Source organism: Elgaria multicarinata, chromosome 23 (genome assembly GCF_023053635.1).
Source record: "Elgaria multicarinata webbii isolate HBS135686 ecotype San Diego chromosome 23, rElgMul1.1.pri, whole genome shotgun sequence".
In the NCBI taxonomy this organism is placed as follows: Eukaryota; Metazoa; Chordata; class Lepidosauria; order Squamata; family Anguidae; genus Elgaria; species Elgaria multicarinata.
In genome coordinates this window covers 6,155,899-6,171,223 of record NC_086193.1, presented here as the reverse complement: position 1 = coordinate 6,171,223, position 15,325 = coordinate 6,155,899, and the positions used below count along the sequence as shown (strand labels likewise).

Sequence of the window (15,325 nt, the reverse complement as noted above, 5' to 3'; positions counted from 1 at the left end):
TTTTATTTTTCTGTCCTCGGAGCAGCGCCCTAGGTCTGGGGGCTTGTCTATACAGGTTCTTTTCCCCGAAGTAAATGCACAGATTCACGTTTCAGGACACCTGACGCAGCCGTCCATTCGTCGCCACGCCGGGTTTTAACCGCGATAATGCGCGTCTTCGCATCCGCGATTGACCGCGACTTTTAGGTCACGTCTGAGTTTGCACCGCGTTACGGCGATGTGTCCTTGGGGGAGTTAAATCGCATTTGGACATGTGGGCGGAGCTTTGAGGGCAGGACAACGGGATTGGCCGATTTCCCACCAATCAGCTGCCTCGTCCCTTCGTGACATTTTTAGTTTGAATTCTCTGATTCTGCGGAGCTCTGCAGAGAGAGAGAGAGAGCTTATTAAAACAAAGAGGGCAAACAGGCATCCTTCTCTGCTGCCTTGTTCTCTCCACCCTGCCGCTACCGGTTTGTCTGTTATATGAATCTGTGGAGCTCCGCGTATAAAATTTATAGTTTCCATCGTCTCTACTCTGAAGCATCGTAGATGCGCAGATGCGCACGTGCGCATTTATAACTGCACTATAAAAAATAATTATCAGGAAATAAATAGCTGCTGCTATTGCAGCGTGACGCTCTTTGCGTAGATTCGAATCAACGCAAATTCAGGTTTGTATTTAATGAGGAGCAATCCCGTTGTCATATAGATGGGATCTGGGGCTCACGGGGCTCACTGGCAAAGGAGAGCCCTTTGCTCAGGGGGGCCTCAGTCCCGGAGCCGCCTCCCACAGCAGCCTGCATGGAGGCAGAGGAGTGGGCTTCCCTCCTCTGGCAGCCTGCTTGGCTTGGATGAGGAAGGATGGCTTACGATTCCTGGTACAAGGCTGCTCAAAGGCTTTTGTCTCTTCCCTTCAGTGCGAGACCACGAAGGCCGTATCAAGCTTTACACCAAAGGGGCAGACACCATGATTCTGGAGAGGCTTCACAGTGACCGGGCGACCGAGGGTTGCACCATCAAGGCGCTGGATGTAAGTCCTGAACTGCAGTTAGGACATGACTCAGAGGTGGGGGCAGAGAGAGCGAGGGAGAGCCCCCTGCTTATCAAATTTGCAGACGAAACAAAATTGGGTGGGATAGCTAATACCCTGGAAGACAGAAGCAAACTTCAAAGGGATCTTGATAGGGGGGAGCGCTGGGCTGAAAACAACAGAATGAAATTGAATAGGGATAAATGCCAAGTTTTACATCTAGGAAATAGAAACCAAATGCACAGTTACAAGATGGGGGATACTTGGCTCAGCGATACTACAAACGAGAAGGATCTTGGAGTTGTTGTAGATCACAAGCTGAATAGGAGCCAACCATGTGATGTGGCTGCAAAAAAAGCAAATGCGATTTTTGGGCTGCATTAATACAAATATAGCTTCCAAATTTCACGAGGTACTGGTTCCCCTCTATTTGGCACTGGTTAGTCCACATCTTGAGTATTGCGTCCAGTTCTGGGCACCATACTTCAAGAAGGTGTGCCAGAGGAGTGCCAGGATCTCTTCTTGATCCTCCCAGAGTATAGGACATGGAATAATGAGCTCAAGTTAAAGAAAGCCAGATTCCAGCTGGACATCAGGAAAAACTGATTTCGTTTTTCTGATTCCAGTACGACAATGGAACCAGTGACCTAGGGAGGTTGTGGGCTCTCCCACACTAGAGGCCTTCAAGAGGCAGCTGGACAACCATCTGTCAGGGATGCTTTAGGGTGGATTCCTGCATTGAGCAGCGGGTTGGACTCGATGGCCTTGTAGGCCCCTTCCAACTCTGCTATTCCATGATTCTATGAAGGGTGCAGACAAGCTAGAGGGGGTTCAGAGGATCATAGAATCATAGAATAGCAGAGTTGGAAGGGTCCTACAAGGCCATCTAGTCCAACCCCCTGCTCAATGCAGGAATCTACCCTAAAGCAGCCCTGACAGATGGTTGTCCAGCTGCCTCTTGAAGGCCTCTAGTGTGGGAGAGCCCACAACCTCCCTAGGAAACTGATTCCACCGTCGCACTGCTCTAACAGTCAGGAAGTTTTTCCTGATGTCCAGCCGGAATCTGGCTTCCTTTAACTTGAGCCCGTTATTCCATGTCCTGCACTCTGGGAGGATCGAGAAGAGATCCTGGCCCTCCTCAGAGTGACAACCTTTTAAGTATTTGAAGACTGCTATCATGCCTCCCCTCAATCTTCTCTTCTCCAGGATGATACAGCAACCAGGATGATCTGGAAACAAAGCCCTATGAGGAGAGACTGAAAGAACTGGGCAGGTTTAGCCTGGAGAAGAGAAGATGGAGGGGAGACATGAGAGCACCCTTCAAATACTTGAAAGGTTGTCACACAGAGGAGGGCCAGGATCTCTTCTCCATCCTCCCAGAGTGCAGGACACAGAATAATGGGCTCAAATTACAGGAAGCCAGATTCCGGCTGGACATCAGGAAAAACTTCCTGACTGTTAGAGCAGTATGACAAAGGAACCGATTACCTAGGGAGGTTGTGGGCTCTCCCACACTAGAGGCCTTCAAGAGGCAGCTGGACAAGCATCTGTCAGAGATGCTTTAGGGTGGATTCCTGCATTGAGCAGGGGGTTGGACTCGATGTCCTTGTAGGCCTCTTCGAACTCTACTATTCAATGATTCTATGATTCTTTGATTAGTATGTATTAAGTATTAATTAAATAATTACTCACTAGCTAACATTAATTATTAGTTAATTAGCATGGATTGTTATTATTGATCATTATTTAAATAGCATTAATTATTTCTCTCGGTCTTCTCCAACCTGGTGTCCTCCAGATGTACTGGACTACAATTCTCATAAACCCCAACACACCAAATTTGGGAAGTCTGATTTGTATTACTCCTTAATAATAACTTATTTATGGCAGAATCCTAGTGCAGGCTCTAGCAATGGCTGCTCTATCCAGTACCCCACGGGTTCTCCCTGCCTAAATTTGTTGCAATGTCCTCCCCATGACAGCCCAATCTTGCGTTCTCTCCCAGAGTTTTGCTACAGAGACCCTGAGGACTTTGTGCCTGGCTACCAAAGAGGTAAATGAACAGGAATACGCCCAATGGAGCAAGAAGCACCATGATGCCAGCGTCTTGTTGCAGGATCGTGCCCAAGAACTTGACCGGGTGTACGAGGAGATTGAGAAGGATCTCAGGGTAAGAGTTTCTTTCGGTTGGCCGAGTCTACGGGTGTTCAAGAGACCTGTTGTGCCGCCTTCCCTGGAGAACTTCCCTGGAGAACTTCCCTGGGAACTGGAATGAAATCGGTCCTATTGTTCAAAATTCAGATCTATTTATGAGTCAGTGTAATATAGTGGATGAGAGGATGGACCAAGAAGTCCTGAAGATGAGGAGGAGGAGGAGGAGGAGGAGGAGGAGGAGGAGGAGGAGGAGGAGACGGTGGCAAGGAGAGCCCCCTTTCTGATTTAGGGACAGAAGTTGAGCCGCTCTACCTAAAAGCTATCATGGTGCCAACTTTCAGCTCTTTATCTTTAAAAATGACGGTTTAAAAAATAATAATTTAAAATCCTCAATTTTAAAAAAATTCCTAAAAAATCAATGGATGAACAGATCTGTTTCAAATTTGGTGTGACTAAAGCTCTACCTAAATCCTATCATGGTGCGAAGTTTCATCTCTTTATCTTTAAAAATGACGATTTTAAAAATAATAATTTTAAAAGCTCAATTTTTAAAAAAAATCCTAAAAAAATCAATGGATGAACGGATCTGTTTCAAATTTGGGATGGCTGAAGCCCTTCCTAAGAGCTACCATCGTGCCAAGTTTCATGTCTTTATCTTAAAAAACGATGGAGTTATAAGCATTTTTGTTAATTCCCATTAGAGCTGCTCTTTGGGGAAAAATCCGGATTTCCCTCCCCCTCCCGGATTTGTCATCAAAAGCCTGGACAAATCCGGGCAAATCTGGTCATATGGTCACCCTACAGAAGAATACAGGCACCTTAAAGATGCTGAATTGGCTGGTGTAAAAAAAGACTTCTTGTGAGTAAAGACTTAGTTTATGAGTAAGACCTTTCCTCGTGTGTACAAAGTTTAATTTCAGCTGTATAACCCTGTGGTCTGCTTTTTCTCTTTCAGCTCCTGGGTGCCACTGCCATAGAGGACAAGCTGCAAGACGGAGTCCCTGAGACCATCCACCTGCTCAAAAGAGCAGACATTAAAGTCTGGATGTTGACCGGAGACAAGCAAGGTGTGGCAGGGCAGGGTATAGGGCACGAGTGGGCAGAAAGTAGATCTCCAGATGTCTTGGACTTCAATTCCATGCATTCCTGACCATTGGCACCAGGGCCGGATCTACACTACTGCTTTAAAGCGCTTTATAACAGTTATAAAGCGCTTTAACTGCTTTAAAGCGCTATAAAACTGTTATAAACCACTTCAAAGCAATAGTGTAGATCCGGCCCGGTGGCCGTTCAAAATGTCCCTGCGTCATGTGAAAAGCAGGACAGGGCTCCTGTATCTTTAACTGTTGTATTGAAAAGGGAATTTCAGCAGGTGTCATTTGTATATAGGGAGAACCTGGTGAAATTTCCTCTTCATCACAACCGTTAAAGCTGGCCTCTTTTAAATCTGGTCACTCCAGTATAGCTCCTGCAGCTTTAACTGTTGTGATGAAGAGGGAATTTCACCAGGTGCTACATGCATACAAATGACACCTGCTGAAATTCCCTTTTCTATGCAACTGTTAAAGATACAGGAGCCCTGTCCTCCTTTCCATAGGGTCACCCTAGTATAGGCAAGCCCCGGTGTTATTTCCACCCTGTCTGACTTCGGCATCTAATTTCTGGTCTTCACCGTGTTTGCAGAAACTGCTGTTAATATTGGTTTCGCCTGTCAACTCCTTTCAGACGACATGACCATCATGGAGGAGAGTGAGATCAGGTATTGAGGGGTGTGTTTGGGGTGTGGGGGAGGGACAGAGGATAGAGTTTGATCTTGGTTAGACTCTGAAATAATTCTGGATGATGATGATGATGATGATGATGATGATGATGATGATGATGATTTATAATAATAATATCCCACCTTTTTCCCAGTAATGGGACTCAAAGTGGTTTACAAGTTTAAAATATGTATAATTAAAAGATACAAATATAAATTGCAAAAGTTAAAATAGAATTAAACCTACAGTAAAATTAAAAACACGTTTTTTAAAAATTAAATACAGGTTAAAAAGGTGGGGGGGACCAATACATTAACACAGGTCCAGTATAGTTCCCAAAGCCTGCTGAAACAAAAACGGTTTTGCCTACCTCTGAAAGTGTAGCACAGAAGGAGCCAGCCTGGCCTCCCTGGGAAGGGAGTTTCAGAGCCTTGGAGCAGCCACCGAGAAGGCCCTGTCCCGCGTACCCCTCAGGCATGCCTGGGATGTTGGTGGGACTGAGAGAAAGGCCTCCCTAGAAGATCTCAGAGCATGGGCAGAGCCAGACCTAGTCAGAGTAAAGCTATTGAAATTAATGGGCCTTAAGTAACAGAGAGGCTGGATTCAGACATAGTCATACTTCATAGAATCATAGAATAGTAGAGTTGGAAGGGGCCTCTAAGGCCATTGAGTCCAACCCCCTGCTCAATGCAGGAATCCACCCTAAAGGATACCTGACAGATGGTTGTTCAGCTGCCTCTTGAATGCTTAATAGTAGGCTCATTGAAATCAATGGAACTTAAGTTAGTTGACTTCTGTGTGCCAAGTATGTTCTCCACCCCTTAGGTGAGGTCCCTCTCCCAGCATACTTCGGCCATCTCCTCCCAGTTTCTCTTGCACAGCATTTGCCTGTATCCTTTCCCTGACCCTTCCCACGTAGAAGTTAGAGTGTTAGTGAACGTTCTTTGGCATCACAGCAGCTGCAGGGAAGGGAGTATTATAACTGGACAGTGTTAAACCAGTCTCTCTATCCCGTTGTGTTTATAAGCTGACTTGTGTGGCTTGTTCCACCCTCCTTATTTTTCAGTGAGATCCTTGAACTGTCCTGGTGCGGCAATAGCAGCTTAGAGGGCAGTGGAGAAGCCCTTTGTAATGGAGGCTTTTTCTTACCGTTCCAAGCACCGTCAAGGCATGGGAAGACAGCATTGGTGGTCACTGGGGACTTCCTAGTAAGATGGTTTTCCGCTCTACCCCCTTTCTTCCTTCTTTCCTAGTATCCAGTACTTTATTGGTGAAACGTACCATATTTTCCCCTAAACATGGAAGCTTTGCCGTGCTAACCCCTGCTTCAAAGCAGGCACACTGGACCTTGGTCAGAGGGAGGGATGGGGCAGGTACCCTCCTAGACATATGCAGTGGGATGGTGAGGGAGGGTCCCCCCACCCCCCAAAAAATCCCAGCTATGGAAGATTTCCCAAATTAGCTCCATCCAGGCGCAGAGCCCAGATGTGTGACTGCACAGATGACCACTTGAAGAACCACAGTTCCAGGTAAGAAGCCTGCTAGGGTGACCCTATGAAAAGGAGGACCGGGCTCCTGCATCTTTAACAGATGCATAGAAAAGGGTATTTCAGCCGGTGTCATTTGTATATATGGGGAACCTGGTGGAAATTCCCTCTTCATCACAACAGTTAAAGACGCAGGAGCTATACTAGAGTGACCAGATTTAAAAGAGGGCAGCTTTAACGGTGGTGATGAAGAGGAAATTTCACCAGGTTCCCCATATATACAAATGACACCTGCTGAAATTCCCCTTTCAATACAATACAGGAGCCCTGTCCTCCTTTTCATATGGTCACCCTAAAACCTGCTCTTATGTGTAGGGCAGGGTGACCCTATGAAAATACTTTAACCTGTATCTTTAACAGTTGTAATGAAAAGGAAATTTCAGCAGGTGTCATTTGTATATATGGGGAACCTGGTGAAATTCCCTCTTCATCACAACAGTTAAAGCTGCAGGAGCCCTGCTGTCCTTTGTATCTGGTCAAGAGGGCAGGGCTCCTGCAGCTTTAACTGTTGTGATGAAGAGGGAATTTCACCAGGTTCCCCATATATACAAATGACACCTGCTGAAATTCCCTTTTCAATACAACTATTAAAGATACAGGAGCCCTGTCCTCCTTTCCATATGGTCACCCTATGCATAGGCAGGTGCAGTTATGCACAGGCTCTACTACTGAAATCTGAGGGCTGCCCAATCCCAGGCACGTTCAAATAGAGTGACCATATGGAAAGAAGGACTGGGCTCCTGTATCTTTAATAGTTGTGTAGAAAAGGGAATTTCAGCAGGTGTCATTTGTATGCATGAAGCACCTGGAGAAATCCCCTCTTCAGCACAACAGTTAAAGTTGCAGGAGCCCTGTCCTCTTTTGTATCTGGTTACTCTAGTATAGTTCCTGCAGCTTTAACTGTTGTGAGGAAGAGGGGATTTCACCAGATGCATGCATAACAATGACACCTGCTGAAATTCCCATAAAATACAATATAAAAGCACAACTCAGATAAAATCAGTGGCAGTGCAGAAATAATAATAATAATAATAATAATAATAATAATAATAATAATAATAATAATAATTTGTATCCCGCCTTTTGCCTGTCCTCCTTTTCATATGGTCACTCTATGTTGATAGGAATGCCATTTCAGAGTCCCAATTAGATGGGTGAGTTAGGGTGCCCATATGAAAGGACAGGGCTCCTGTATCTTTAACAGCTGTATTGAAAAGAAAATTTCAGCAGGTGTCATTTATATATATGGAGAACCTGGTGAAATTCCCTCTTCATCACAACAGTTAAAGCTGCAGGTTCCCCGCCCTTTTTGTATCTGGACACACTAGAGGGGGGATCTACACTATTGCTTTTAAAGCGCTTTAGAGCACTTTGAAAACGTTTTGAAACCTGTATATGCAGTGTGTCCTGGGCCCTAATAGTTGTCAAAACTGTTATAAAGCGCTTTAAAGCAGTAGTGTAGAACCCCCCCCCCCCCCGCCGAGCCATATTCTTGCATCTTTAACTGTTGTGATGAAGAGGGAATTTCACCAGGTTCTCCATATATACAAATGACACCTGCTGAAATTCCCTTTTCTATGCAACTGTTAAAGATACAGGAGCCCTGTCCTCCTTTTCATAGGGTCATCCTACAATTAAAGATACAGGAGCCCTGTCCTCCTTTTCATAGGGTCATCCTACAATTAAAGATACAGGAGCCCTGTCCTCCTTTTCATAGGGTCACCCTAAATAAATACTATTTAAATAGCTCTCCTGGCTTTTAGAAAGGGAATGAAGACACCTGTTTTTAATGTAGCCTTTTAAATGATGTCGCTATTTTAATGCTTTTACTGCTTTTCTTGTTTTTTATTGTGTTGAGGTCTTATTGTTTTAAACTGTGGTAGGCTGCCTTGTGGCTTTTAAAAAGAAACAAATAAGGCGGTATATAAATATTAGTGATAAATAGATAGTGGCCCCATTCAGAAGACACCTTAAACCATGGCTTTAATCATGGCGATTAAGCCAGAAAGCCGGGCCGTGTTCAGAAGACACCTTAAACCACGGCTTTAATCATGGCAATTAAGCCAGAAAGCCGGGCCGTGTTCAGAAGACACCTTAAACCATGGCTTTAACCATGCTGGTTAAGCCAGAAAGCCGGGCCGTGTTCAGAAGACACCTTAAACCAGGGCTTTAATCATGGCAATTAAGCCAGAAAGCCGGGCCGTGTTCAGAAGACACCTTAAACCATGGCTTTAATCATGGCAATTAAGCCAGAAAGCCGGGCTGTGTTCAGAAGACACCTTAAACCAGGGCTTTAATCATGGCAATTAAGCCAGAAAGCCGGGCCGTGTTCAGAAGGCAACTTAAACCACGGCTTTAATCATGGCAATTAAGCCAGAAAGCCGGGCTGTGTTCAGAAGACACCTTAAACTACGGCTTTAATCATGGCGATTAAGCCAGAAAGCCGGGCCGTGTTCAGAAGACACCTTAAACCATGGCTTTAATCACAGTGGTTAAGCCAGAAAGCCAGGCCGTGTTCAGAAGACACCTTAAACCACGGCTGTAACCACGGTGAATAAGGCCTTTTGCTTTATTCACCATGGTTAAAGCCATGGTTTAAGGTGTCTTCTGAACATAGCCCTGCTTTCTGGCTTAACCACCATGGTTAATGCTATGGCTTAAGGTGTCTTCTGAACGGGGCCAGCGTGTGGAACGGTGGAGTTCCACCCACACCGATGTCCACGCCAGCTGGAACCCTGAAAAGGGTTGCTTCACTCGGCAACATTTGGTGCAGTGCCCACTGTTTGTTCAGGTACCCCTGAAATCCTTCCCAAAGGCCAAGCTGGGGCAGAGATTTTTACGTGGGTCTCTGGTGCCCTAAACTCAGGACTGTCCCTCATAAATAGACTGGGTGCGTTGGCGCTTTCGTTACAGGACAAAATCTTTCACACGGAGGGAGAGACGAAGGCGAAGAGGGCGAAGGACCTCTGGCAGCGCTTTCGCTGCCGTGGCACAGACACTGAGAAGGACCACCGCAGCTTGGTGGAAAAGGCCTTTGTGGAGCTAGCCACTGACTGCCAAGCAGTGATCTGTTGCCGGGTGACGCCCAAGCAGAAAGCCCTCATCGTCCAGATGGTGAAGAGACACAAGGATGCCATCTCCTTGGCCATCGGAGACGGAGCCAACGATGTCAACATGATTAAAAGTGAGGTCTCTTGTTGGGAGGTCTAGGGGGGCAGTTGGTCAGTTGGATCTGGTTGGGTGATGGGCCTCGTGGCGTGTGGACTGGTCATGGGATGGACCCTGCTGGGTTTGGATCAGTTATGGGAGGGACCTGATGGGTTGGGGGCATGGTGGGAGCAGATCTTGGCCAACGAGGGCATGTGGGGTCCATATATTTACCAGCTTTTCTCCCTTCGTTGCCGGCCTGCTTGACCCCACAATTCATCGCTTCCCATTAAGGGGGTGAAGATTCAGCTTAGGAACAGAGGAAGCTGCCCTATACTGGAAAAAATATAGAAAGGGGCAAGTTAAATGATGAAGGGGCTGGAGCATCTCCCCTACGAGGGAAGGTGACATCAGCTGGGGTTGTTGAGCCTGGAGAAGAGGAGGCTGAGGGGAGACAGGATAGAGGTGGACAAAATGATGCCTGGTGTGGAGAATGTGGACAGGGAGACATTTCTCTCTCTCTCTCTCTCTCAAAAAACTAGAACCCACTGGGGTGATGCCATGAAACTGATGGGTGGGAGATTCAGGACAAAGAAAAGGAAGGACTTCTTCACACAGCGCAGAGTTAAATTATGGAACTCACTACGACAAGGTGTAGTGATGGCCACCAATCTGGATGGCTTTAAAAGGGGGTTGGATCAATTCCTGGAGGCGAAGGCTCTCCATGGCTGCTAGCCCTGATGGTTGTGTGCTACCTCCAGTATTCGAGGCAGTAAGCCTGTGTGCACCAGTTGCTGGGGAACATGGGTGGGAGGGTGCTGTTGCACCATGTCCTGCTTGTTCATCCCTGGCTGATGGCTGGTTGGCCCCTGTGTGAACAGAGTGCTGGACTAGATGGACCCTTGGTCTGATCCAGCATCAGGGCATTTCTTATGTTCTTAAATAGAAGGAGGAGAAGGAGGTGGAGAAGAAGAGGAGGAGAAGGAGAAGGAGAAGGCTTGCACTATGTCCTGCTTGTTCACCCCTGGATGATGACTGGTTGGCCACTGTGTGAACGGAGTGCTGGACTAGATGGAGCCTTGGTCTGATCCAGCATCAGAGCACTTCTGATGTTCTTAAGGAGAAGGAGAAGGAGTAGAGGGGGGGAGGAGGACGAGGGGGACGAGGAGAGGGGGTTGGAGGAAGAGGAGGAGGGGGGAGGAGGAGAGGGGGAGGAGGAGGAGGAGGAGGATTGCACCATGTCCTGCTGGTTCATCCCTGGCCGATGGCTGGTTGGCCCCTGTGTGAACAGAGTGCTGGACTAGATGGACCCTTGGTCTGATCCAGCATCAGGGCACTTCTGATGTTCTTATGTTCTTAAATTGGGAGGAACGGGCTGAGGAGCTGCAAAACCAGCCCTAGGGACCCCCGGCTTGTGGCCCACCTCCTGCCCCACCCTTCCACGAAATTTCCCAAGCCTTTCGCTCCATGGCAAAGGGTTGGATTCCTCATGCCAGGGCCAGAATTTTGCTCCGTTCCACCCTCTGTTCTTGTTCTCTCTCTCTCTAGCTGCTGACATTGGGATTGGAATCAGCGGGCAGGAGGGGATGCAGGCCGTGCAGTGCAGCGATTACGCCTTGGCCCAGTTCCGCTACCTGCAGCGGCTGCTCTTCGTCCACGGCCGATGGTCCTACCTCCGGATCTGCAAGTTCCTCCGCTATTTCTTCTTCAAGACCTTTGCCGGCATGATGGTGCAGATCTGGTTTGCTTTCTATACAGGCTTCACGGCACAGGTGACTTTAAAAGTGTGGTGTGTGTTTTCCCCTCCTGCATTTCATAACTGTCGCGTTTCTCAGCAAAACTCCTGTTTTCGAAGGGAGGCAAATGACGCGGCTTGCTAAGTAATCCACAAAGCTTTTATTAAGCAACAAACGTCTCTTCTACCTGAAAAGAGTCTAAACTCTTGGAAACGTCCCCCTAGCTAAAACTATGCAAATTAAGCAAGACAATTGTCCACTCAAGAAGACTAGGAAGCCACTTCCCAAATGCCTGTAACTTCTGAGAGCCTGGTGCGGAGGCAGGTTGTGGTGTAATCGAACTGACTTTCTCACACCTTCCTTCCGCCCTGTGCGTTTGAGCTTCCGGTGGACCCTAGCATCAGCTAGCTTGTTGGGGTGTTCTCCTCTGGAAGAAGGCTCACTTCCCACCGAGTGTGTAGGATTTGGCCTTGAGGAGATAAGCTCCGGAGAGGGCTGACTCCTAGCTGGGAAATCGCCCCACTGGTCCAGGCTGCGTCTTCTCGATCCTCCCAGAGTGTAGGACACGGAATAACGGGCTCAAGTTAAAGGAAGCCGGATTCCGGCTGGACATCAGGAAAAAATTCCTGACTGTTAGAGCAGTGCGACGGTGGAATCAGTTACCTAGGGAGGTTGTGGGCTCTCCCACACTAGAGGCCTTCAAGAGGCAGCTGGACAGCCATCTGTCAGGGACGCTTTAGGGTGGATTCCTGCATTGAGCAGGGGGTTGGACTCGATGGCCTTGTAGGCCCCTTCCAACTCTGCTATTCTATGATTCTATGATTCTATGAATTGAAAGAGCTGATCACGGTGCCAAACGGTGCGGGCAATGGTGCATGGTACAAAATTCAGGTTGGCTCGTGTGCGTGTTTTCCAAAGGGACGATGGAGGGGTCTTGGTGCATTGCTTCCACTTCAGTGATGGGCTACACAGACCCAAGAACGCTAACCTTGTGGTTTTACTTTTCAGCCTCTGCTGGAGGGCTGGTTTCTTGCCCTTTACAACGTTTTCTACACTTCGTATCCAGTGCTGTGCTTGGGGTTGTTTGAACAGGTAAGCCTCGGCGCCTGCCGACATCTCATGGGTTCAAACAGATGTATTTAGAAACCCCCCCTCCCTCTGCAATCCGTCATTCCCCCATCCTTGTTACACGTAACTGACAGCTTTCGGTGGGCCCATTCAAAAGACACCTTAACCACTGCAGTTAAGCCAGAAAGCCAGGCTGTGTTCAGAAGACACCTTAAACCACGGCTTTAACCTCGGTGGTTAAGCCAGAAATCCAGGCCGTCTTCAGAAAACACCTTAAACTATGGCTAACCATGGTGGTTAAGCCAGAAAGCCAGGCCGTGTTCAGAAGACACCTTAAACCATGGCTAACCATGGTGGTTAAGCCAGAAAGCCAGGCTGTTTTCAGAAGACACCTTAAACCACGGCTTTCACGAAGGTGGTTAAGCCAGAAAGCCAGGCCGTGTTCAGAAGACACCTTAAACCATGGCTAACCATGGTGGTTAAGCCAGGAAGCCAGGCCGTGTTCAGAAGACACCTTAAACCATGGCTAACCATGGTGGTTAAGCCAGAAAGCCAGGCTGTTTTCAGAAGACACCTTAAACCATGGCTTTAACCATGGTGGTTAAGCCAGAAAGCCGGGCCGTGTTCAGAAGACACCTTAAACCATGGCTAACCATGGTGGTTAAGCCAGAAAGCCAGGCCGTGTTCAGAAGACACCTTAAACCATGGCTAACCATGGTGGTTAAGCCAGGAAGCCAGGCCGTGTTCAGAAGACACCTTAAACCATGGCTAACCATGGTGGTTAAGCCAGAAAGCCCGGCCGTGTTCAGAAGACACCTTAAACCACGGCTTTCACGAAGGTGGTTAAGCCAGAAAGCCAGGCCGTGTTCAGAAGACACCTTAAACCATGGCTTTAACCATGGTGAATAAGGCTTTTTGCTCTATTCACCATAGTCAAAGCCATGGTTTAAGGTGTCTTCTGAACGGGGGCCTATGAGTTTCTTCTAAGGTTTAACAGAAATCTACCTTCCTGTAACTTAAGCCCTGTTGTCTGGAGCAGCAGAAAACACACCTTTGCCCTCTTCTAGGCGACAGCCCTTTAACAACTTGATGCTATATCCTACTGTGGGGGTAGCCACAGCCCTGAATTGGTGAAGTTCCATAGGTGGCTCTTAGGTTTGTTCCGTGTGCAACAAAACACATTTTCCCTCTCCAACTTGTGCAGGGTTCCATCATCAGTGCAGGGGTGTAAACTATGGGGGGGGGGGGTTTGAGCCCCCTCCGGGATTTCCCGGGCAGGGGGCAATTCCCAACTAGTTAATGGTTTTTGGCCTGCTCCAGTAAAACTGCTCCATAGTGGATTGTGGAAGCTGGAAGCTAGAAGCTCCTGCATTGAGCTGGGGGTTGGACTGGATGGCCTTGTATCATAGAATCGTAGAATCATAGAATAGCAGAGTTGGAAGGGGCCTACAAGGCCATCGAGTCCAACCCCCTGCTCAATGTAGGAATCCACCCTAAAGCATCCCTGACAGAGGGTTGTCCATCTGCCTCTAGTGTGGGAGAGCCCACAACCTCCCTAGGTCACTGGTTCCATTGTCGCACTGCTCTAACAGTCAGGAAGTTTTTCCCGATGTCCAGCTGGAATCTGGCTTCCTTTAACTTGAGCCCGTTATTCCGTGTCCTGCACTCTGGGAGGATTGAGAAGAGATCCTGGCCCTCCTCTGTGTGACAACCTTTTAAGTATTTGAAGAGTGCTATCATGTCTCCCCTCAATCTTCTTTTCCCCAGGCTAAACATGCCCAGTTCTTTCAGTCTCTCTTCATAGGGCTTTGTTTCTAGACCTCTGATCATCCTGGTTTCCCTCCTCTGAACACGCTTCAGCTTGTCTGTGTCCCTCTTGAATTGTGGAGCCCAGAACTGGACGCAATACTCTAGATGAGGCCTAACTAGGGCCGAATAGAGAGGAACCAGGACCTCACGCGATTTGGAAGCTCTCCTTCTATTAATGCAGCCCAAAATAGCATTTGCCTTTCTTGCAGCCATATCGCACTGTTGGCTCATATTCAGCTTGCGATCTACAACAATTCCAAGATCCTTCTCGTTTGTAGTATTGCTGAGCCAAGTATCCCCCATCTTGTAACTGTGCATTTGTAGGCCCCTTCCAACTCTACTATTCTATGATTCTATGATCAGTAAGCTCACAGCCTAGCAGTGCGTATCCTGAATATATTTCTTCTGTTTTCACCTTGGCATAACCATCACAGCCTGCCTAAGGCAGCCACAACGCTGCCACCTGCTCAGATGGGGCTTGACGTGGATGGGGCTTGACCCTTCCTCCACTTTCCCTCTGTTTCTTTCCTGAATAGGACGTGACCGCCAAGAAAAGCTTGCAGTTTCCCGAGCTCTACAAGGCTGGTCAGAAAAACCGGCTTTTCAATTTCCGGATATTCTTCCTCTCGTTCATTCACGGCTCCCTCGTCTCCTTGGCCAACTTCTACATCACGTTGTGGGCCATGGGAGACGGAGCCGGCATCCGGGTCATTGGTGACTTGCAGTCTGTTGCCATAACCATAGCCACTTCGGCCATATTGACTGTCATTGTTGAGGTGAGTTTGGGGGGCGGGGGGGGGGCAATCTCAGGGAATGAGATAATGTGGGGTTGTGTCAGTTTTCTCCCAAATTGAATTGGGACCTCCCTCCAACCGTGCATTCTCCTAGTGCCTGCCTGCCTGCCTTTCTTTCTCTTTCTGTCTGTCTGTCTGTCTTCCTTCCTTCCTTTCTTGTGTTTTTCTCCTGCTTCCCAGCCAAAAAGCCTCTTGGAGCTGCTTAACTGGAATTAGTAAAACAAGTGGATCCCTGCCTCCAGCTTTTAGAATCTTAAAAAAGACACGACACACAAGGAAAAAGGAATGGGGAGGGAAG

The 15,325-nt window shown here is 47.8% G+C and overlaps 1 protein-coding gene across 1 annotated transcript in view; it reads left to right on the top strand.

The window, feature by feature from the left end:
- ATP8B3 (ATPase phospholipid transporting 8B3) overlaps positions 1 to 15,325 on the top strand; it is a 55,913-nt gene that overhangs the window by 36,435 nt on the left and 4,153 nt on the right. The window contains exons 18-25 of the mRNA XM_063147325.1: positions 900 to 1,012; positions 3,018 to 3,152; positions 4,122 to 4,233; positions 4,850 to 4,925; positions 9,359 to 9,657; positions 11,169 to 11,392; positions 12,365 to 12,448; positions 14,770 to 15,009. Coding sequence (XP_063003395.1) covers positions 900 to 1,012; positions 3,018 to 3,152; positions 4,122 to 4,233; positions 4,850 to 4,925; positions 9,359 to 9,657; positions 11,169 to 11,392; positions 12,365 to 12,448; positions 14,770 to 15,009 — 1,283 coding nt within the window. The remainder of the gene's footprint in view (positions 1 to 899; positions 1,013 to 3,017; positions 3,153 to 4,121; positions 4,234 to 4,849; positions 4,926 to 9,358; positions 9,658 to 11,168; positions 11,393 to 12,364; positions 12,449 to 14,769; positions 15,010 to 15,325) is intronic.